Source organism: Caenorhabditis elegans, chromosome V, assembly GCF_000002985.6.
Source record: "Caenorhabditis elegans chromosome V".
NCBI lineage: Eukaryota > Metazoa > Nematoda > Chromadorea > Rhabditida > Rhabditidae > Caenorhabditis > Caenorhabditis elegans.
The window spans coordinates 14791304-14814532 of record NC_003283.11 but is presented as its reverse complement, the minus strand read 5'-3'; the positions used below and the strand labels follow the sequence as shown (position 1 = coordinate 14814532).

The window sequence follows — 23229 nt, the reverse complement described above, 5'->3', positions numbered from 1 at the left end:
TGAATGGTGTTGGGAAAGTGTGTGTGTCGCCCGTTTCTTTATTCTTCTCCTCTTTTTTTCTGAACTATATTCAATAATCAATCTATTTTCAGACATCCTGCTCTTCTGCCTCAGATTCAATGTCGGCGAGAGCCATAGCAGCAGCTAGATCTCGTGGAGGCGGCGCTGCTCCGAGTAGTAATGGCAACGAACGACCATTATCCGCTTATGAAGAATCTGATGAAGCGGTACGACAACGAAAGAATCGTAGAGCAAGTGTTGCAGTAATGCCAATGATGGAATTAGAATATAGAGATCAAGTTGTGGCGGGAAGTATTAAATCAGCCACTATGAATCGACGAAAAAGCGATGGAAATCCTGCTGGGAGAGCGTGAGTTTTCTAGATTTCAGAAATCTTAAATAAATTTTAAAAAATGTACTTTAATGAGAATATTTCTGAAGAAAGCTATTTCATTAAATTTCGTTTTATAAAATAAATTAAAAACTATCATTTCGACCAATTTTTGAAAAAAAATCGAAAACACATGAAAAAAACAATACATTTTTTAAAACTATCTAACTATCTTCCGAAAAATCGAAAGTTTTCGTTTCTTTTTTTGTAAATTTCTCTGAGAAAATTAAAAAAATTTCGATGAAACATTCAGAATGATTTACAAAAATATTTTCGAACTTAATCATTTTATTTATTTCGAAAATAGTTTTTTTTTATTAATCTGATTTTAAAAAGACAATTTTGTACTCCGGCTGTGCATTTTTACGTGGCGGTGTTTGCACTGTTTCGTCTACCGTAGTCCGTTTCAGCGAAAATGTTTTTTTTTTGATTGAGCTTCAATTTTCTTTTCGATTAATCGTTTTTTTCTTGAATTTTCGGCAATTTAAAGGAACATTTTCTCATAAAAAACAACATCATGTTTTTTATAAGTTATATTTTAAATATTTCGAAATATTTTTTCGAAGAATTTTGGATTTTCGAAATGTCTAAAAGTTTCAATTTAAATTTTTTTTTTCACTAAAAAATCGAAAAAATCCCAATGTTAGCGACGAAATCGTCGTTCCAAATTGATTTTTCCTTGTTTTCCCCCCATACTTTTCACGATTTTTCGTATAAATGAATCACAGTCACATTCCACTTTTTCTCATGAAAGGAGGTAATGTGCCTGTGATTCATTATAAAAAATTCCGCTCCTCATGAGAAAATGTTACTAAACTCCACAACTTTTCAGGTTCAGTCCCGACTTTGGAGCAATTCGAGTACAAGTTGAGGATATCACATCGGTTCCCGGTTCAATGATGACGGAGGACGATGATGATGTTGACGATGAGAAGCATGGATTGAATGGAGGACGATCTTTCGGTGAGAAACTATTCGAAATTATAGGTGTTCTGGAAAATTGACTGGGAATATCAAATTGTGAGACAGAAAAATCATCGTTCGTTGAATTATTTCGGTCTACCTGTGATTGAAAAGTCAAAATATCGATCTACTTTTTTTTGTATATCCTCCAAAATTGCCCTTAAATTTGTTAAGAGCCTCAAACCGGTTTGATTTACTTATGCCTTCTCAAGTTGCAAATCTCAAGAATGTATCCAGATGTCTCTACTTGTGAAGAAGAAAGAAAAAACAACTATTCTCGATGTGTGTGCCAAATGAGACATGTGTCCTAATACATGGTTGTTGCTTTTGATGATGTTCACAGTATTCCTCATCCTTCTCCTTCTTCTCCTGCGCCATCCATGTGAAATAGAGCGAGAAGTGAACGAATGGACTTGTCTCTTTCCGATATTGGTGCTGACAAGCTGCTGCAGGCAGTCGGGTCTCTTATGAATCTTTCACTCATTCCTTCACATTTTGCTTGCGATACGTCGTCTTCTTCTTACAATTTTTGATGCCCTCTTCAAGAGTCTGGGGAATTGGTGCAAATATGAAACATTAGTGTTTGCACAGCTTCTCACGAATTTAGGTGTCCCAAATGAGATGGATAATAGCTTCTAGATTGAACAATTTTAAGTTGTTTCGGGAAGAAAACACCGTATTTTTCCGATTAATCTTATCCTGACAATGTCTAATTTCTAGGTTTTTAAGAAAATTTACGACATTTTTGAAGTATTTGTGGTAGTTTAGTTGTGTCTTCTTGTTTTGAGAAACGTTGTCTAAGATGAATCTGAACTTAAAATTCATTTAAAGCCACAAAATTCGAGAATTTTCGTCCTTCATTTCTCTGGAAAATCGTTGAGTAGAGTTGTAGTAATATTCATTCGCATTCCGTTCATAATCAGGTTTAGTCGGTTTTTCTGTCCACTTATGGAATCATTTTGCTATATTCTCTTTTTCTATTCTTTGATATTTTGATAAACCCTGACATTTCCGCCCGAATGTTTCACTCTTGACCATCCACACTGCTTATGATGCCCCCTTTCCTTCTTCCCTTTTCCCGACGATAATCACATTTCTTTACGAATGTTTGTTTGCTTTTGATTAAGCGTCTAGATGTGTGTGTGTGGCAGGCGGACAGGCTGTCCTCAACCATCATTCCATCATCCCTCTTCCCGAACTTCATACTCTTTTGATTTCGGGTCGCAACATTTCGAGCATTTTTATTGACTTTGAGCATCTATTCGTTTCTATAGTTTCACAGTTTTTGGAAAACATTGGCGTGAAAGCGTGAGAACCTCTAACTCGGTCATGTGTCGATTTACGCCGATCTACAGTTAAGAAAAATACTGGGAATAAAAATTCATAGTTTTTTCAACAATCTGAAACATCATGAATAAAATAAAAAAATAAAATAAAAACAAAGCCTACTTCTTCTCGAGGAGTACACGAGCTTCGTAAATCTACACAAAGTCGTGTTAGAGGTTCACACAAATTTTCTTTGAATTCAGGCTTCAGGAATTTTAAAAGTCTGTAGTTTAATTAAAACTTCACTTCTATTATTGGAAGCTAAGAAATATGCACTTCCATGTACTGAAAATATCTATTTTTTTCAAAAATTCTAACCATAATTCTAAATACAATTTCCAGACAACGGTGGCGAAACCTCGACCGAGACGATCACAGACGTCGCGCTGAACGGCTCGCTTCTAATGGCGAGTGGAAGAGTTTCAGAATGGGCGGTTCCAATCGAGTATGCGAGCAGTCCAATTGCACAAGAATTGTCACAGAGTGAGGTGGAAGAGGTAAGAATGTTGATTGGAAAATGTATATTTAAAGTTCTGAATCACACATAAATGCAATATTAAAAAACATTCTCATATCAAAAACCCTCATTCATAAGTGTAACACTCACACACAAAGTACACACATTCATACGTCCCTCACTTTCTTTCTCGTTTCCAATTTATCATGTTCACGAGCAACAAGACCACCAGCATCATTGACAAAGTAAGTGAAATGATGGAAGGACACTTGTTGTTGGAAGAGAAGAAGCATAGAGGCTCTTTATCACTTGTTATTATTAGTATTTTTGAAATGCGAATTTTATTAGTTTCTTTCGTTCACTCTACAAGAGAGAGAGAGACAGAGAGAGAGAATTTATTTTTTGATTTTTTCGAAAAATTATTTAAAACCTGTAAACGTGTCGATTTCGGTACCTCGTGTACTCTTCAGCTCTACTACTTGATTTTAGATAATTTTCGCTTATTTCCTTTGTAGTTAACGTCTAAATCGCCAATTTGTTTTAAGTGCTTCTCAGTAAAAAATTCAATTTTTTTCCATTACCGATTCAAAATTCAAAAAGTACAATAAAAATTAGCGGTAATGGACCAAGAATTTTAGAAAAAACTATAAACTCAATTGCAAAAAAATAAAACTTGTCCTCGAAGAGTACACGAGTTACGAAAATCTTTTTAGGTGATACTTTTCAACATATAGCCTCATTTATAACCCTCATTCCAAATAAGGTTTAATACGTTTTTCAATATCTCCATTAAAGTCACCCCAATTGTCATTATGAAACCAATTCCCGAAAGGTTGAACGGTTTTTTTCCCGGGTCGGCGTGAAATTGAAACCTCTCTCCATCCATTCATATTCCTCCTAAAACCTTTTCTAATTCTCATTGTGATGACCTTCCAATAAGATGAATAAAATGGCAAATTGGTGGTGGTGGTAACCATTCTTTCGACGAGGCCATCTCTTCCAAGCAGCAGCCATTTTTTGTCCAATTTCAATTCATTTGATTGCAGAGACCTCGACCGCCGATCCCGGCAATGTACATCAACACTTCTTCTTCGACTACAACAGCACCGACGGCAGATCGTGGTGAGGAGAGTGTTTACTCGGATTTCGTGCTCAAAAGGAATTCGTCGACGTCGTCAATGTCTGGGAAGAGTGTCACTTTGTTGGAACAAATTATACGAACACACGCAGTTTGGTAAGATTTCAAAGATTTAAAAAATGCTGAATTATTTTTGAATCACCGCTCAAAATAGTTACTATAACGGTGTTCATTTTCCTCTTTTTTAAAACAAGTTTCTGATATTTTGAAACAGCTCTCCGCCAAAAAAAATGTTGCGGAGATAAATCTCTAGAAAATTCAATTGAACGTTTAAGCGAAAACCATATTAATCGTACGCGAAATTTTGCTATTATTGCACTAAAAATATGATATCCGGTCTCGACACGATTATTTGCGTCTTTGAATAGTACTGTAATTTACAACTTTTTTGATGTTGACTAGTTAATTGAATTTTCATAATTTTTGTCACGATTTGTTACAAAAATTGTGTTTCATTTTCGTTTAAAAAAAAATTAAATTTTGCAACAGAAAACTATAAAAAATCATTTAAAAAGTTCGCAACAGTAAAACTTGGAAATTACAGTACTCTCAGCACACCTTTTTGTTAATAACGAAAAATGGTCCTGTCGAGACCGTAATTAGAACAACTGAAATTGAGAACTTAGCACAGCTACAGTACTCTTGCCGCGTGGTAGTTAAAAAAAAGCCTTTTGAAAATTTTTGCTATATAGAATTGAAATTTGCGCAAAAAAATAATTTCATACTTTTCAATAGTTATATTTTATTTTTCAGAATATTCTCAATTTTTGAATCAAGTAAAATCCAATTTCAGGTATCTTCCACACATGGGTCGACCAGAAGTTCTCCATCTCCTTCGCCGAATGGAACCGGGAAACTTCATTGTCAGAGCATCGACACGCGAGAATTGCATGGCTCTTTCAGTTCGGCTGGCTCCGGGAGCTCACGTCGAAATTGATCATTATATAATCGAGAAGCTCGTCGTTCCACTGAAACCGACAACATCAAAAGAACCTGCAGCTCCTACAACTGCTAAAGCGGTGAGTTTAGAGCATTTAGAAAAAGTTTCAATGCTCTTGTTGACACTACAATGAATGTGTAGTTTTCAATGTTCTGACACATGATAAAAATGCAATAAATCTCATTAATTTGCAGGTCAGGCTAGAAGGAAGCCCTCTCACATTTCGATCACTTCCTCTTCTCATTGAACATTATTGTGTTAACGAGTGAGTTTTTAACAAGATCAAATTGAAAAATGAGCAAAAAAAAATGTTTTGGAATTTTTATGGCTTCAAATTTTTGGCTCCCGTTTTGAATATTTATATCCAAAAAAGTTTTTAGTTTTTAGAAATTATTACAATTTATTTTCGTTGATAATTTCAGTATCACGAGTGTGTTTTAGACAATTTTTCAATTTTTTCCGTAATTTTCAGAAAAAAAAATCTGAAAACTTGAATTTCGAAAACCGGAAAAATTACAAGAAACTTTCGTAAAAATACCTTTTGTTTTTAATGAGGTAATTAAAAATAGTTTCTTCAAAAAATTTTGACATATCACTAAAAATTATTCAAAAATTCAAAAAAAAAAAAAGAGAAATGAATTTTCGATGTTCAAAAAAAGTTTCAGGATTGATCTCTGCTTTTTCAGAATAAGAAACATTTTTAGAATAATTTTTTTTCCATTTTCAATTAATTTTTTAAATTTTCAGAGACGAACTAGAGCACCGTCTCCAACTTCCATCGGCAATCCGTGCATGTACAACGACAAAGCAACTTTTGAGCATTGCAATGATGGAGCAGGGTAAGCACATATTGTAGAAATTAAATGAATGAAGAATGTGTGTGTGTGTGTGTGTGTGTGGAATCGATTCGGAGGATGAGATTTTGATGATGAAGGAGTCAGTTGGAGTTAGAGTTGGAATAGTGCCAGATGTGTGTGGCTGCAGCTTCTTCCTTCAGTTTCTTTTAACTTTTTATTGCGGACTCCCTTGGCTTCTTCTGTCTCTCTTCGTTCATTTAGTGAGCATTCGGTACGGCACCCAGCGCATATATTTTTGTTGTTTAGCTTTTCTGCTAGTGGTGGTTGGTGGCTATCCCAAAGTTTTATTGTCTTCTCGAGATTTACGTTAGTGTATTCAGTGGCCACTTTCTTTCTTTTTTTACTCATTGAAGTCGACTTTAGAAACGTCAAGCTTGTGCTCGAAATCTTCGCCAAACTACGAAAGCTGCCCATTTTTTATTAATTTTTTTAGCTGGCTGGTAATTTTTTTCAACTCGTGTTTCCTATTCCATCCCAATAATTGGGATCGTAAATCCGCCATTCTTGATTTCTCAGAAAGTATATTATACAGTTTGTGAGCCAATTTATGTTTGAAGATTATTTTGTCAGTTAAATCACCCGAGCCCTAAAATTTTCCTAAATTTAGGACTCATTTCAGCTGATATACCCATTTCCATACAGTTAGCATGCTTAAAAAACAGCGGAATCTACAAAAATGAGCAGAAATTGTTGTCAATTTCCTTTTGGAATCCCCTTGTTGCATCCCCTCTTCCTCAATTATCACAGCCTAATCACACTGTCAATCCATCAAGATTTAATGATTATTTGATAAAACAAAGTGAGGTGAACCAGAAGAAACAAACCGTTTCACTCAAAGACATGCATTTGAATTGAAGAAACATGTCGAAATGCGGGAAAATCTGGATTCGAAACCCATTGTCACACACGCACACACATGCATTGAAATTTGCATGCCTTCTCCCTTCGTTTTCCATTGTTCCTTATTTGACACCACCACCGGTCTCCTTCATCTTTCGTCATTTTTCTTGGTGTTGTTTCCTCCCCGATTATTATCGGTGTCGCCGTGTTTTATATTTTATTATTTTTATTTCAATTTATGCCCCTGTTTCCCATCACGAATTTCTGTGTACAGTTTCTAGGTTAATATAACTTCTGATCGGAAATTTGGATCAGGGATGGGCGGCAAAATCGGCAAATTGCCGGTTTCCCGGAAATTTTGAATTTCCACAAATTACCGATTTGCCCTTTGCCAGATATCAGATTTGCCGGAAACGTTTAGAGGGATTTTTTGAAGACGGAAACACTTAAACTTAGATTTTTTGAAATTTTTTCCATTTGCCTTAAATATTTTCACGCATTTTGCTTACTTTTCAAAATATATGTAGAAACATTCATAGGATGCATACAATTTTGCCGGTTGAAATTGGAATTCTGAGATTTCCAAAAATACGGAATTGCCGAAAATTTTCGGCAAATCGGCAATTTGCCGGAAGTTTCAATTCCGGCAATTTGCCGATTTGCCGCCCATCCTGGTTTGGATCACAAGAGAATACTAAAACTGATAGGATTGCAATTCAAAAATCTGTGTCTCTGACAAAATTGTTTAAACTATGTTTTGAGACCATGATCATAGAAAATACTGAAAATCTTGCCCTGTGCCCTTCATCCCGTCTACTCAAAAATTCATATAAGAAATTCATTTTTTCAAACCGCAAAAGTGTACTATTCTCGCTCGCCCCGTTCACTATCTTATTCATAGTTGTGTTAAAATTAACACCTTCATGTACCTTATGATTGATTGACAGTAGAATGTCGACTACTGCCGTCGTTAATCTCGACGATAGCCTGCAGTGTGTGTTCTTGCTAGTAGGTAGCCGTACCAATTTGCCATTGAATGTCTATCTCTCTCCAATTTATTTCGGCCTTGACGTGTTCATCAACATCATCATAACCGATAGAGAGATAGAGAGGTGTTCGTTCCGTTCGTTTGTTTCATCCGGTCACCGCATTCCCTCTCTCTCTCTCTCTCCCTCTATTTCCCTGAATCTTTATCTGTTTGTTATGTTGCCTGTGGTAATGGCGGTCGGTCCCCCGCCCGCCCGCGTACTTTCACATGTACCGTCATTTATTACAGTTTTATTGTCCCTTCGCAATTTTAGAAGGAACTATCTCCCGCGCGAGTACTGATCTCCGCCGTTTTTATTACCGCCGTTGTCGAACACACACGATTATGGGGTTTTGATGATTATGACATGAACACTTATTAGGAAAGTTTTCCGGTGTTATCTAGGATGATCTACAAATATTCATTGATTTTGATATTCTAAATACATTGATTCAGTTTCAGTTTGTCAATTGTATATAAGTCCTCGCAACTAGAAAAAGGTCTAACTGTACTAAAATCACTATGTAGTTTTAACATTAATTCGGCGTATTAGGTCTGAAAAAACTGGATGTTCAACTTTTCGATTGTAATTTTTCCTGTTTTCATTCTGCGGATTTCGAAAAAATTTGGTGATTGAATAAGACAGAAAAAAAGTGTAGTCAGTTTTTGAAATTTCTTGAAAACTATCCTAACACCGGAGGAAACAGGCACTAGTATCCCTAATTCTGGTAGAATTTCTGAAATTTAGAAACAGATCACTAGATTTACTGCCGTTCAAATATTAGACTTTATTGAGATATTTTCGAAATATTTATTGTTAGTTCTTTTTCATTTTTAAATTTAAATCTGTTTATAAATTAAGTTTGTCAACCAAAAAATTAATTAAGTTTTACTAAAATTAAGTTTTATCAAATTTTGAAACACTTTACGCAAGTAAAATAACTCTACATTCTGTAAACTCTTGTAAAATTGTTCGATATGAACAAAAAATCGGCGAAAAACAAAAGGACAACTAAAAATCGCTCCTGTTACAGTCACTCTGCTTTATAATTCGAAATTTATTCAACTGTTAGAAAAATTGTTCAGAAGCTAAATTTTTGCACCTATCTTGATCTTTTCCTTCATTCATTTTTTGAACAATTGACTTTCTGAGATCAAGATCAAATCTACGTTTCCTGATTTTATTTTTTTCGAAAAAGAAACAAAAAATCACTTGATTCTTCTTTTGTCAAAAAAAAAAAAACAAGCCCATCTTCATATCCGCAGTTTTCTGTGATTCTTTTCAATTCGAGCGACAAGTGTCTGCTCCGTTTTTGAGAAGGTTTCGATCCGAGTATCGAATGACATTTTGTTCTGTGCCTAGAGCAGGAGCAGTCGGTTTCAAACAAATCGCAGTACATTTAACAATTTTCTTGCACGTTGTCAACTTGGAAACCATTTTCTAGAATATATATCGTACGAAATTCGAATTTCTTTGTATTCAAAAATGCCAAATTTGTGTATTTTTGAAACTTTTTCTTGCGGCAACATGTTGTAAGGTTTGGCGTGAAGTTCGCTTATTCTGCGGTGTGGCGCAAAGAAAAAGAAACCCATAACTTTTTATGCGATTTCGTTCCCGATACGCCTTCCCCCCATTCTCCCCCTTCCCATTGGATTGTCCGAATTTTTTGGAAATTTTTCGCACCCCTCTCAACATGTTACAATTCACCCAAAGAGCCCCTAATTATACTGCTATTCTCGTCTATTTTAATGGTTTTTTTTTTTCAGAATTCTGGTCGTGTGAAATGTCATTGTCCAGAAAAGCGGCGCCATCGACTTCCTCATCGCGCAATTCAATTTCTTCTTCACTTCGAAGCAGTAGTAACAACAATAATAATAGTAGTAACACGATGCCAAGATGCCATGGAACTGCTGGTAGGAGTTTTTAACTATAATTTCAAAGTTTAATTTAAATTTATATATCTGAAAAACCAGAATTTAAAATTTTTTCGATCTGTTTTAGGAAAAAATCAAACAATCCGGCTTTAATTATATAAATTTAAAGGTATCTCCTTTAAAAATCTAAACATGACCAACATCTCCATTTAAAAAAATTTAAGTATTTTCATTGAAAAAGCTTCCGAAATATTTTTCAAAAATTTATATTTTAGTTAACATTTTAATTTTGAAAAAATCTACTAAATAATCGGAAAAAACATGTAGTTTTCGGTCAATTTCGGGTTTTTGTTGGCGCAAAATTTATAATCTTTTTTGATTAAAAAAATCGAAATATCAAACAAAAAGTACGGATTTATCAATAGTGTTGTGTTTAATGTCAAAAATATGAAGAAATTTTTCAAAAAATAATACGGGAAAATAAAGTAAAAATTATCAGAATTTGATTTTTTCCGAAATTCAAAAATTTGATGCTCCTGGTGGGAATAGCTCATTCAGACCAAAAATTTTAAAGTTTTAAACTACATTTTCATTATTTTTTTTCAAATATGAATAAAATATCTACATGAAAGCTGATTGATAATAGAACGAAATTTTTTTAATTAATTATTATCAGGAAAAACCGTTTAAAAATTAAATATTGAATATCTAAAACCTTATTTTCAGAATCCGATGCTTCAACATGGTTCATGGATCGCCCGAAAGTAGTCGTTGACGACGAATCAATTTACGATGAAGTGGAACCACGGATGATGGGAAGCAAGACCGGAGTTGGTGGAGGTGGCTATTACGCGGTTCATGACACAAAATCATCATCGAATACCCTGAATAACAATATACCGAGACGAAGTAGTGCAATGTTACTCTCACCGGAAATGGCAATGAATTCTGAACAACAGAAAAATGTATGAATATTTGAAATCATCCGAATTTTGGAAATTGGAAAATAAAAGCAAAAAGAAAAAGTTTCTGTTTCGTGTATGATAAAGGCCATTAACAATGACAAAAATAGTGAATTCCATATGAAAATTTGGTTCTGAAGGTTTTTAAATTTTTTTAAAGAAAATTGAAAAAAAACAACTTAAATTTTCAGATTTCCAATTTTTTCCCATTTAAACAACCGAAAAGAAACCAATAATTTGAAAATTTATATTTAAAAAATAATCATTTTTTTCAGTCCAAGAAACGGCGTTCTTCATCAAGATCGTCTTCGAATTCCCGATTCGCTACTGTATGTGTGGGTGGATTTGATGGATGGAACGGTGGAACATCTTCATCGAAACAAGTCGATACAGATGAGACTGACAGTGGATTGAGCACACATTCACCACCAAGTAAACACGATCGGCTTGATGATGGTGAGCATTTTAAGCAAGTGCTCCAAACAAACCTGCTCCAAAATTTTTCAAAGTCGCACCGAAATTTCATTGATTTTTCGGTGTGTTGTGATCAAAAAATATTCAAAAATAGAGAAATTACAGAACATTATTTTTAAAAGTTGAATATTTTATTTATTCAAAAAACAATTTGCGCGTGCGCCTTTAAAGAGTACTGTAATTTCAAAATTTCGTTTCTCCTGAAGTCTCTTTTTTTTTTATTTTTCGTTAAAATATATTGATCTAAATATTGAAGAAAAATACTAAAATTAAAAATTAAAAACACTTGAATTTTAACAATTTGTTTAAAAAAAACTATGAAAAATTCAAAATTTTGAGTTCCAAGTATATTTAAGGCTGTATAAAAAGTTTGAAAAGTATCAAAACTCCTTCTTTTTCCTTCTTAATCCTGCCAAATTCCAAACCATCTGATGGTCAACGTGAATGTTGCGAAAAAGAGGGAAAGGAGATGCGATGGGGTGGGATGATCTGATGATCCCGTATGAAAAAGCAGGAAAAAAGAAGAAAAAAGGAGAAAAAAGCAACCGAAAATATAAGAAACTAGTATTTCTCTTTCATCATTCTTTTCTACTTTTTTGGTAGTTGTTGGGTGGTTGTAGATGACACTAATTGTATCTTTGAGGTGAAAGTTACCTATTTTTAATTTCCTTTTTTGAATTAGGAAGTTCTAGTTTCATATTGACTTGAAATTTTGAGATTTTTGGAATTTAGGAATTTAGTTTTAAATAATATATTTTTGAAATATGTTACATTAACGTTTGTAACTTTCTTAGTTCAATAAACTCAAACTGCCATTAAAAATTAGATTTTATAATGAAAATTATCAAAAAGTTTCGATAAATATTATCATATTTGGCTTAACTCAAATTTTGCCGATTTGTAAAATAGATTTTAGCTGAATTTCAGAAGTTTTTTCTGATATTTAAAACCATAAATAATTTTTGAATAGTTATAAAATTCTGTTCAGGTCATTTTCAGTCTTTTAGAGTAAAATATATAACCACTCTAGCTTTTATTTCTTTTTTTTGAGTTTTTATAATCAAAATCATATAAAATTGAATTTAAAACAAATTTTAATTTTCAGTTCACATCTCGAGAAGCGATCGTCGTTCGCAATCAGTGAGATCTCATAAAAGTGGTGAGTAATTTTTTTTGTTATCAAAAAAATAAATTAAATCACACACATTGTGATTCATAGAAATATTCGTAGCGAATAAATCAAAATTAGCCCAATTCTTCCCTCTTCTGTCTCTCTCCACACGCTGTAATTTATGACGATTTCATGCTGTGCCTTTACCCTTCAATCATGTGTTCCACTAACATTCATTGTTTCAATTTCAACCTTATTTATGTCACATTTACAGTAACCGCATCACCAAAGCTTGGACATTCGACGAGCAGTACATTGTCACGGCCTCGATCATTTCTACGATCACTCCTTTCGTTTGGATCTTCGAATAAGGAACACAAGCGGAAGGAGAGTTGTGAGTTTTTTGAAATTTCGTCAGAAATATTTGATCCACAAATTAAAATGAGTAATAATTTTTAAAAACAGCGGAACTGTGAAATTTAAAAAATCGTGTTTGAATGTTTTCTCAACGTTAAAAAGAATTGTTTTTAAAATTTATCCCTTCAAATGTTTGATCTTTTTGATTTTGATTCTACAAAAAAGGTGGGTATATACAACTTTTTGCATTTTAATCATAATTTTTATTTCTGAAAAAAAAAAACATTTATTTGCGTAGACAAGTACAAGTACTTTTTTTTCGTTTCTTGGGAATACCTTCGCCAAAACACGAAAAAATCAACAAAAAAATTGGAAATAATTCTATTATACCAATTCCCAGTTTTATTTCTTGTCAGTTAAAATTAATTGAAGTTTTTTGCTTCTTCTTTTGTTGAATAAATCAGAAAATAATTGTTTCGAAAAATACACATAAAAAAGCGAAAAAATTTCCAACATCCGGAAACATCTGGAAATAGAAAAATATGTTCAGAAAATTGACAATCAATTTCAAGACTTCATCAAATTAAGTTAATGCACAATTTTCAGTTTTTTTTTTGAAATATCAGAAAATCTCTTTTAAAAACAAAAAAAAAAAAAAAAAAAAAAATGAAAATTTTCCGATCTGTTCGATTTTCGATTTTTTTCAAATAAAAACCTCGATTGAAAATGCTAAAAATATTTTATTTAAAGTCCGCCATTGTATTTTCAATAGAAATAAGATAACAAACATTGCTCGTTAAACTATAGAGATCAAACAAAATTTGCACTTTACCTGATGATCTCAAGATGTTTGGCCTAATTTTTTTTTCTGGAAAAAAAAGTTGTTCTCGTCTCTGATCTATCAAAAATCACATATTTTTTGCAGTGGATATTGACTCAACACCCCGCCTTGCAAGCTGTGAATACTTTACTCCATGGGATACAAACGGAACGAACATGCAAGTTAGAACGTGAGTTTAAAATGAATTTTTCAAAATTTCAAACTCGCAAAAAATATTTGAACTTTACCTTTTTCTCAAGTTGATCCCAATATCCTTCTATCATCATCTTATCATTAATACCTATTCCCGTTGTGATACGCGAACAGATTGTGTGCAGATTGACATGTGTTGTCATTGATATAGGGATCCGTGTGAAATGACTAGAGTTGAGACAAGGGACAATTAATTAACCACTGACATGAAAACCCGGCACACACACGAGGAGAAAATACTGGAGCTCCTCTCACTTTGTATATAACACGATTGAATTGATAAAACAGAGATATCATCATCATTATTGTTGTGTTGAAAAAGAAACAACACTACTTGATTCTGATCCGTTTTTTTCTTCATTCACACTGTGACACCATTCGGCACCCCATTCGAAACGAATTCAATTCGAGATTTATGAGAACACGAGGAGAAGCCATCCCTTTCTCTTTCTCCTCCTGATATACTCGGATCTATAAAACTATAGAAAACCGATTTGTAGTGATTTGTGGGTTCTAATCACACTCACACTCTTCGGGCTCATTTGGTGGCCTTCAGTTAGAAGAGAAACTATTTTTGTGTTGCTGTATATAAACTCGGATTTTTATTAGTTTTTTTACTGAAAAAATGGCTTCCGTGCTGATTAGTTGGTGTTGGTGAGTTTGAAGATTTATGAATGCGTAGTTGAACTTGAAGTAGAGCTTGTTAGTATTTTTTTTAATTATGGAAAATTGTTTTTAATTAACAAATGTACATACCAATGAAATATTAAAAAATCCTCTTTTAATTTTGAAAATGGCGAAATTTTTTTCATATTTTTGTGGCGAAGTGTTGAAAAATGTAGGAACATTTGATTTAAAATAATTTTTTTAATGGGAAAAATTCCTACAAGAAAATAAAAGACAATCAAAAAAAATTTTTGCGCAGAAATTCAAAAATAATGAACAAATTGAAGTGAAATTTCTGAAAATAAGACTGAATTGCAAAATTTTGATATTTATATTTGATTATTAAAAACAATCGTCTAAAATTCATTGTCATTCGGGTTAAGGGTGTCGTTTTCGATTTTTGAAATTTTTCAAAATTGAAACATTTTTGACGAATATTTTTTGATTTTCCGAAAAAATGATATTTTTATTTAATTTTGGTTATATTGATGTGAAAACCATTAAAATTATTTCTTCTACAGAGAAGAACAATGACCAAAATTTTAAGCTAATTTTTGAAAAATCGAAAAAATTTTCGAAATATCGGAAACTCAAAAAACCAAAAATTTTCGATTTTTTGATTTTCAAAAAATCGAAAAACCGACACACTTAATTCGGGTAATAAATATCTAAAAACAGTTCTAAATTTTTCAATTTTCAAAATTTTCAGTTCACGTTCTGCATTCGACATCACCAATCCACCGGCTCGTGGCTTCTTTGGCTCTGGAAGTCCAAAGAAAAGAAATGGAATAATGCCATCAACGAGTTCCGTTTATCAAAAGAATGCTTCATCATCATCATCGAACATGTTTGACGACGACAATTATACGCGTGGCTGGAAGGTTTGTCTCTTTTGATTTCTTTACTTTGGGTGTTCTTCATCTTATTCATCTTCTTCTGTTTCTCCTCTCATTGTTCTCACTCGTTCGACGATTATCGTCAACGGATCCCCCTCGTTTTGTAGTTTTTTTTGCCGCTTTTCTACCGATTTTCAACCATTTATTTGTAGGAAGCTGCGTATGCTGAGACATCTCCTCATCACAATAATAATAATCATTTAACGGATGCGGCAATGCGAACATTCAAACCACCGAATTATGATGATGGTGAGCATTTATTTATTTTTACAAACGTTCGACTCTAATTTCTGTTTTAAAAAAACTGAGTTCCAAACTCATTTCATTTAAAAATTGGAAGAATTTCCATGCCGATTTACGGAGCTCGTGTACTCCCCAGGAAAAAGTGTGCACTAATCGTTTGCAGGCGATTTTCCATAAATATAATTTATTCAAATAATGTTTTCAGTGAAAATAAATCTTAATGATGAAAAACAATAAATTATAGTTTTTATGTCGATCTGGAAAAAATTCCATAAATGTTCATTTCACATACTAGAAATTGGGGAATATTTATGCCTGAAACTAAGAAATTCCCTGCGAAAAAAATTTAACACTTCTCCTCGAGGAGTACACGAGCTGCGTAAATCGACACAAGATTGTTTTAGAGGTCTCTTGATCTCTCCTCCTTTTCTATTTTACATGAAAAAAAAATCTGGGAGCTAGGAAAACATCAGTTTTCCAAAATCAACTTTTTTAAAGTTTCAGAAAACTATTTGGTAATTTTTTTCCCAAAACATAATCAAAAACTTATATTTTTCAAAACAAATTTCAATTTTTACAGTCGCCGGATCCTCAGCCACCTCATCTCCATCCAGTCGATCACGTCCATTGGCAATGCGTCGAGAACGGAGTGATATTGGTGTGATAAGTAATGGAATGAATCTTGGAGTTAAAAGTAATGCTCAACGATTGGCTTATCACAATGAGAGTAGTCCTGGACCGGCTCACGCGATTGGTAAGCATTTTTTGGGATTTTTTTGAACAACTTTTTTAATTTGCAGTAAAAGTACAGCTGTAAATAGAAGTTTAAAATTATATTCGCTCAATTTTTGACAAACCATAGTTGAAATGCAACCGACATCTACCGGGTTCCGCCTTCCACTTTCCTTTAGTATGTAATCATCTCATAGTGATTCGCGGAACCCGCTAGATGTCTGGCGATGAAAAACCATTTATTCGAAATGACCTGAACGCGGGATACGAATTTATTTTTAGAAAGAGCCGTCTATAAAATTTGTTGTAGATCAAAATGTGTGTTTTTTATTTCGATTTTCTGGGTGTTTCTTTTTTGTGAAAAACCAACAGAAATGAGAAAATATAAATTGTGATTAAAAATATTTTCGACCGAAAAACAAAAAAAAAGATTTTTTATCATACCAACGAAAATTTTAAAATTTTTAAAATTTTTGAAAAACAATTTTTTTTTGGAAAAAATCAATTTTTGCCAAAAAAAACCTTGAAAAAAAGATAACCCTGGTTGTGATCTACGCAAATGTTTCACAAGAAAAACTTTGTTTCGTTAATGTTTTCCACTATACCAACTACTACATGAAATTTCCATTTCTTCCTTACAGGCCGTGTTCCAATGACACCACCGGCGAACGCTGGCGATCCTCAAGTGCAGCAGAATTGTGTGGAAGAGTTGCGTCGAAAACGGTAAGAGAATATTATTTTTCGCGTTCTCCACATGACAAAGCGTTTTTATTGAAACTAGTGCAAATTCTCCACTTCTTTTCCATTTTCCCGCCGAGTATTGACACTATTATGCAAATGTGTGAGGGGAGGAGGTGACCTGTCAGTTTTCGTCTCGATTTCCGGGGGCGGTTTTTCGATTAAAACTATTGGATCGACTGTTGACGGACAGAATGTAGCAATTTAATTTTATTTTAAAATTTCGTCGAATTTTTTTTAAAGAAAAAAGCGCTTCAAACATTATTCCTGTAGAGTATAATTTGCATAACAGATAGATTCACTAATTTTGTTTCCTAGTGGCTATTTTTTCCGTTTTTTCTCACTAGTTTTTTTTTGCATTTTCTCCGGATGGCAACACAACCAAGAGTTCAGATGGATGATAGAGTATTTGTTTTTCGAAAATACCCGCAGCAAACATGTTCCTGTGTATATACCAAGAGAGAGAGAGCACACTCATCATCTCGTCGCCTCTATTAACTGAGCGAAAGATAGTCACAACCTACTCTAGTATACAGTTCACTCAAGCTTATCCCTGCTATGACATCAATATATTACTGACTCATCTCCGAAATGCTCAAATTTAAAGTCAGCCGGGCACAGAAGTAATTTTTTTGTGGAATTTATTAAATTAAAATTTGAGATTTTTTAAAAATAGTTTTATGTTAAAAATAAATTAGCTAATTTTATTACTCAAAAAGATTAAAATTTCTACCAATAGACAAACTTCCATAGCCTAAGACATTAGAAAAAATGTCTCCAAATGTTTTTGGCGGAGTAAAATTTCTAAAATATAGATTAAATTGGTAAAATTTCAGATATAATTACTCTCCAATTCTTAGCTGTAGTCATTTAGTATTCATCAGTTTGAATATTTTGGTCGGTGAAATTTTCCCTTTTCAGACGGTTTTGAGACTTTTAAAGCACTAAACATTTTTTGTAACGGAAAATTATCCAGCCTCTCCAAATTGCTACAAACTAATTTTTTGACATAATTAAATTTTATTTTTTCAGATTACAATCCACCAATGAAATGCTCTCACCAAAAGAGCTGCCCTCGTCAAAACATCCCCACGGAGAAGTTCATAGTGCTCACGCGAGCCCTCAAATTGCAATGAGACGACGAAATGGATTTCCATCACCGTCTGCAAGTCATAATGGATTCAATCGGAATAATGCATTTGCCGCTATCGATCGAAATCGTGGTTCAGATCACCGGCTATCAGTACCTAATCTTATCGCTGCCACTGATCCTCTTGTACCTGGAAGTGTTGGACAATCAGCGAAAGCATTGAGAGAAAGGCTCGGTGGAAGGACGACGGATGGTGATTTGATGGTAATCAATGAAGGACTTGTGACTCCAGTTGTTCGACGGAAAACATTTGCACCCGCAACGACGACTACAAAAACTACAGCAACAGCGGCAACTTCGATGGATGAGCTGGGTGGAGAAGTGATGAGAAGACGGGAAGCACTGGAAGCGGCTATGAATGAAAAACGACGACATCCGTCTGATTCGTTGTCGAGTGGATCTTCCGATCATTCTTCATTGGGGCGTAGAAAGTGAGCTTTATTTTTTGAGTTTAATGAAAAAAAAAAGAATTTTGAAGTACATGGTTAAATAAGTTTCAAAGTGTTCTTATTTCCACAATTTTGAATTTTCGCACGAAATGGTACTGTAGCTCAGCCAACTTTTTTAGTTTTCTGTGGTTTTTGTACCTACCCGTTTTATTTTCCACCGTTTTCTTCGGAATTTAGTTTATTGTTAACCTTCGTAAATGAAAAAATTGATTTCATTGGCAAAATATGCTTTCAAATTTAAAAAACATCAGTATAAAAAATTAAAATTAAATCATTTAAAAAACCGAAAAAAATTGGTCAACAAATTTTCTAAAAAAATAAATTTTTCATGAAACTTTTTCTAGTCGTAATTTCAGTTTTTTTAAATTTTGAAGCAAAATCCTTATGGACGGTACTCCATTTTTTTAAATCCGCATTAAATACTCAACTACTTGTTTATTTTTGAATTTCTATTGTAGAAGATTCTGAGATTTGAAGTGCTGTTATATTTGATTGAAAAACAAATTAACCTGTGACGAACGAACTCCCGCCTAGCCGAAATCCGAATCCTTTTCCTCCTCATTGTTGTTTTCTGGTGACGGTGGTGTAAACCGGAAGGGGACAGTTGCGCGGGCGGCACGTCGCCTAAATGCTTTCTCTCACCTTTATGTCCACTTCACCGCCAACATTACCCCGTTCTCACTTTTTTCTTTCAACAAAACATGCCCGTGGGATCTTTTCAAGTTACGAAGCCTTGACAATTTTTGTTTTTACTAACTTTGAGAAATTTACCAGTTCTAAAGTACTCCATACTCTATGTCATAATAGATCATATCAGATTATTTTGAACCATTCAAAACCAATTTGTGTTCGAGGTCACCTGTCCCTCTGGGGAATGGACTAACCAACCCACTCCGCCCATAAATTTCATGGTAGATGTATGCAAAGAAGAGAAGATAATTGCCACGTCTGGTCGGTTGTACCACACTGTCACCAACACCACCACCACCATCCACACCATTTTTCATTCATTTCGACTTTTGGGATCTACCTTCTGCTCCTTGTTGAATTATTCCTCTGTTTGCATCATCGACTTACTTATATCTATTGTATGCACAATTCATGTTCCTGATAGTTAAATGAGAGACTAAAGCTTAATTCCTATTTGAGATGAGTGTAAACCTGAAAACCACAAGCTATTCAAAACACGGCAAAGATGAAGCCTACTTGAGATTTTCGTCACTTTCTTAAATCTCACATCCTTCAAGGTCAGAGATACTTCAAACTTCCCCCTAAATAAAACGTCACGATGAATGATTCATTCCACGTTTGCAAAGGAAAACTTTTTAATCTCCAGCACTGCGCACAATGTGGCTACCTCGTTTGCTTGTAAAGTGATGATGACGTATTGCACACCTTCATTAGTCATCATTGCTTCAAATATGCTCTCGAGATTTTCATAGTATCACTATTATTATTATTACCATCCAACCCCAATTCTTCTTTGCTCTTTTGTGTCATTTTGGCAAAAGAAGTTGACAAAAGTGTCGGCGGTCACTTTTTGTTTGCTTTTGCGTTCTGTCATTGTCGTAACGATTACGTTATTGCAAAAATGAGTCAAAATCGGCAACCTTTAGTGCATGAGAAAAATCTTCATTTTTCAAATAAAATACATTTCTCTACTATATAACTGACCAGTCTCTCTTCACGTCTGGTCTCGTGCCGCTTCTGTTTTGTTGGTTCTCCTCCATTCTTTCCTCCCTTACTGTACACCGTATTGAAGCTGAATGAAAAATTGATCTGGTTTGCCCGTCGCCTCTCTTCCTCTCGCCCTCTCAATTCCGCACACGCGGAAGAGCCATTGGCACTGACTCGGCGCTCTTCACGCAAAAAAACAGTTTTTGTTGCTCTCTTGCTCTGTGGAGCAGCAACATCGCAATGCTCCAGTTCTCTCCAGCACAGTATTCATCAATCATCCACCACCACTTGTGTACGATATGGCGCGCTCTCACGTTTTCGAAAATTGAGTGAGCATCCGCGTTCCGTTTGTTCCTAGTTTTGTGTTCATCCGACAATTTTTCTATAAAAAAGTCGTAGCTTTTTTGTGTTGCTTGCTGGAATGTAGTCTGGATCTTCTGGATGTGTAGGATTAATGGGATGATGCCTGGTTTTTGACAGCATCATCTAACACAGTCGTCGATTGTTCCGCTGAAGTTTTCTCGATGTGATGTTTTTGAATTAGAAACTTTTATGCAAGCATACGATTTTTTAAAGCTATATGTAATTTTTAAAAAATTATTCTCTCACAAGGTATGTGTTATCTCTTTTTTTAAAATCTTGCAGTTCAACACTTGACCAATACTCTTAAATAGTAATTTTAAAAAAATAGTTTTTTTAATCCAAAGCTATCCACAAATTTTATGAAAATTGTTCCGCAATGTTCTCATTTGTTCCAAAAGGCTCACCTGCTTGCAGTTTTTAATGTTCCACCGTTCACTCATTCGCCTGATTGCGTCAGTTATTGCGCACAAATCCCGTTCACCCGCCGCCCTATGCAACGAATTTCCTTCCTCTCATTAGTCTGGTAGTACCTTCCACTTCTTCTAAATCCGTGCCGTGTTCCTATTCAGTCATTTACCTGCCACCACACGAATAGTTCCGCTAGTTTCCTGTGTTTCATATAGTTATGCACCACCGTCTGTTAGTTATGCACCACCGTCTGTTCCGTTCGCTCATTTACCGCAAATCAGAAGCTCTCCAGTATATGCACAATAACATGACAGGTGTGACTCTTGACTGATTGGTGCTCTCTTGGCGAACCTCCCAAATACGGGGAGTGGTTGGAGTGAAGCCTGTACATAATTATTGGCTCATTTGATACATTTGGAGCTCACCTGCTGGTGAAAACAAATGCCGGAGGAACATAGAAAAAAGGTCCCGGAAAGAAAAATAAAAAAAGTTTTCGGGTTCTTTATCCCTTGGGGCACACACCGAGGCACTTGCTACACATACACATATCCGTTTCTTTAGCTTTCTTACAAATTATTAATAATGTGTATAGTTGGCACCCTCCTCCCGCTTCCTCCCGCGTAGAGGAAAAGAAGATGCTACTGCCAGAACACAACTTTTTTTATCTTATTTTTACTTTTTGCCAGTTTTTGATGTTTATTCTCCTTGGTCATTCTAAGTTCTTCTACGTAGAAGTGAATTTATTCATATGTTTTTGAAATTTCCATCAGTTCACTTCAGTTTGCAAATTGACATCCAAAGTTGTTAACTCGTTACACAAGTTTGTTCCGTGGCTCCAGCTGCTCACCGCCTTGTTCAAATGCTAATTAGCATGTATCATCTTCACATCCATCTATCCCAACACTCGATATATCTCTATTTCACACCAATTAATTATATGTTGTGTCATCATTGAACCCCCGGCAACCCGCCTCTTCCTACACATTTTCATCTCTTCACGTTTTTGTTGTCGCTCATCCGAAACAACATAAGGTATTGTCCTCTGTGTTCGCCTCTCTTGGACGCCCCCTGCTGTGGTGGTCCACCGTTTTGCGGTGGCGGTTCGAATCCAATTCTATGGGTTTCTCAACTAAATCATCGGTATACACAGTTGCAAATCGAATTAGTTGATGGCCAGCCTAGTTTTGCATGGGAATTTACGTCCTTATGTATTTCTATACGTTTCTTCCAAAACATGAAACATATAGTCAACAGCCTTTTCTGAAGGTCATCACTATTTGCAAAGCTGTGCAGAATTGTAAATATTCACTAATCCGAATTTGACACTTTTACAATTAGCTAAACCTTAAAATTTCGTGAAAAAAGTTGAAAGCTTATCAGTTTTGATATCTCGTTGAAGAGTATCTCCAAATTCGATTTTTGACCTTTCACAAACTCACGAATTTCCTAATGAAAGTGAAGAATCTCACACAGTGTTAGATTACTTTTTTTCCATTATTTCTACCAGATGACGTAATGAGTCTCAAATAAATCTTTCTATATTGGTGTCTCAAGAAGACGGGATTATGTGTGAGAGATCGTTAGCACATATCGTTATGACCCCCCGCACTCTCCGTTCATATCCTTGTTGTTGTGGGGACGATAATACTAATATCGAGTGACACCTTCATTTCCTTCGAACACCCATCGAGACCTTTTCTCTCTCGTTTCGACGCGTTGTTCATAATGATTATTATAAACTGCCACAATAACACTTTACTGTTTGGCTTTGTACTTTAATAATTACAACAATCTCTGAAAGTCTACAAAACTGCCTATTTCGAAGTGGTGATCCACTTTTCAACGTCTATAGATAATTAAACAATATCAAAAAATATTTGGTTGATTTTAAAATAATCTTCATAAAGAAACTTTTAAAAAAATTATGATTAGTTAATCAATCAAATATTTATCTATGTACGTTAAGTTTTAATGATAAATGTTGGATTTTCATGACAGAATAGACTTTTTTGTAAACTTTCCCCGAATCCCGAAATTATTTGGTTTTTGAACATATTTTCCTATTATCACAAACCCCCACAGTATATTGATAATAAACATGAATTTGCAAATTTAATGGGGAACAATTTTATTTGATTTTTGGAAATTGTATTCAA

At 34.3% G+C, this 23229-nt stretch overlaps 1 protein-coding gene across 8 annotated transcripts in view; it reads left to right on the top strand.

Moving 5' to 3' along the window:
- rin-1 overlaps nucleotides 1-23229 on the top strand; it is a gene marked incomplete at both ends in the record, with an annotated part of 31450 nt that overhangs the window by 1068 nt on the left and 7153 nt on the right. The window contains 18 exons of one of the 8 annotated variants that reach the window (NM_001129408.5): nucleotides 93-370; nucleotides 1224-1354; nucleotides 3023-3177; nucleotides 4184-4371; nucleotides 5069-5294; nucleotides 5410-5480; nucleotides 5963-6054; nucleotides 9707-9853; nucleotides 10541-10779; nucleotides 11052-11232; nucleotides 12356-12409; nucleotides 12636-12755; nucleotides 13644-13728; nucleotides 15127-15298; nucleotides 15466-15562; nucleotides 16137-16310; nucleotides 16930-17011; nucleotides 18059-18607. In NM_001129408.5, coding sequence (NP_001122880.1) covers nucleotides 93-370; nucleotides 1224-1354; nucleotides 3023-3177; nucleotides 4184-4371; nucleotides 5069-5294; nucleotides 5410-5480; nucleotides 5963-6054; nucleotides 9707-9853; nucleotides 10541-10779; nucleotides 11052-11232; nucleotides 12356-12409; nucleotides 12636-12755; nucleotides 13644-13728; nucleotides 15127-15298; nucleotides 15466-15562; nucleotides 16137-16310; nucleotides 16930-17011; nucleotides 18059-18607 — 3041 coding nt within the window. Of the gene's footprint in view, nucleotides 1-92; nucleotides 371-1223; nucleotides 1355-3022; nucleotides 3178-4183; nucleotides 4372-5068; nucleotides 5295-5409; nucleotides 5481-5962; nucleotides 6055-9706; nucleotides 9854-10540; nucleotides 10780-11051; nucleotides 11233-12355; nucleotides 12410-12635; nucleotides 12756-13643; nucleotides 13729-15126; nucleotides 15299-15465; nucleotides 15563-16136; nucleotides 16311-16929; nucleotides 17012-17513; nucleotides 17650-18058; nucleotides 18608-23229 lie in introns of those variants that run through there. The other 7 variants (NM_001269690.3, NM_001269691.3, NM_001269692.3 and 4 more) reach the window with 7 other exon arrangements.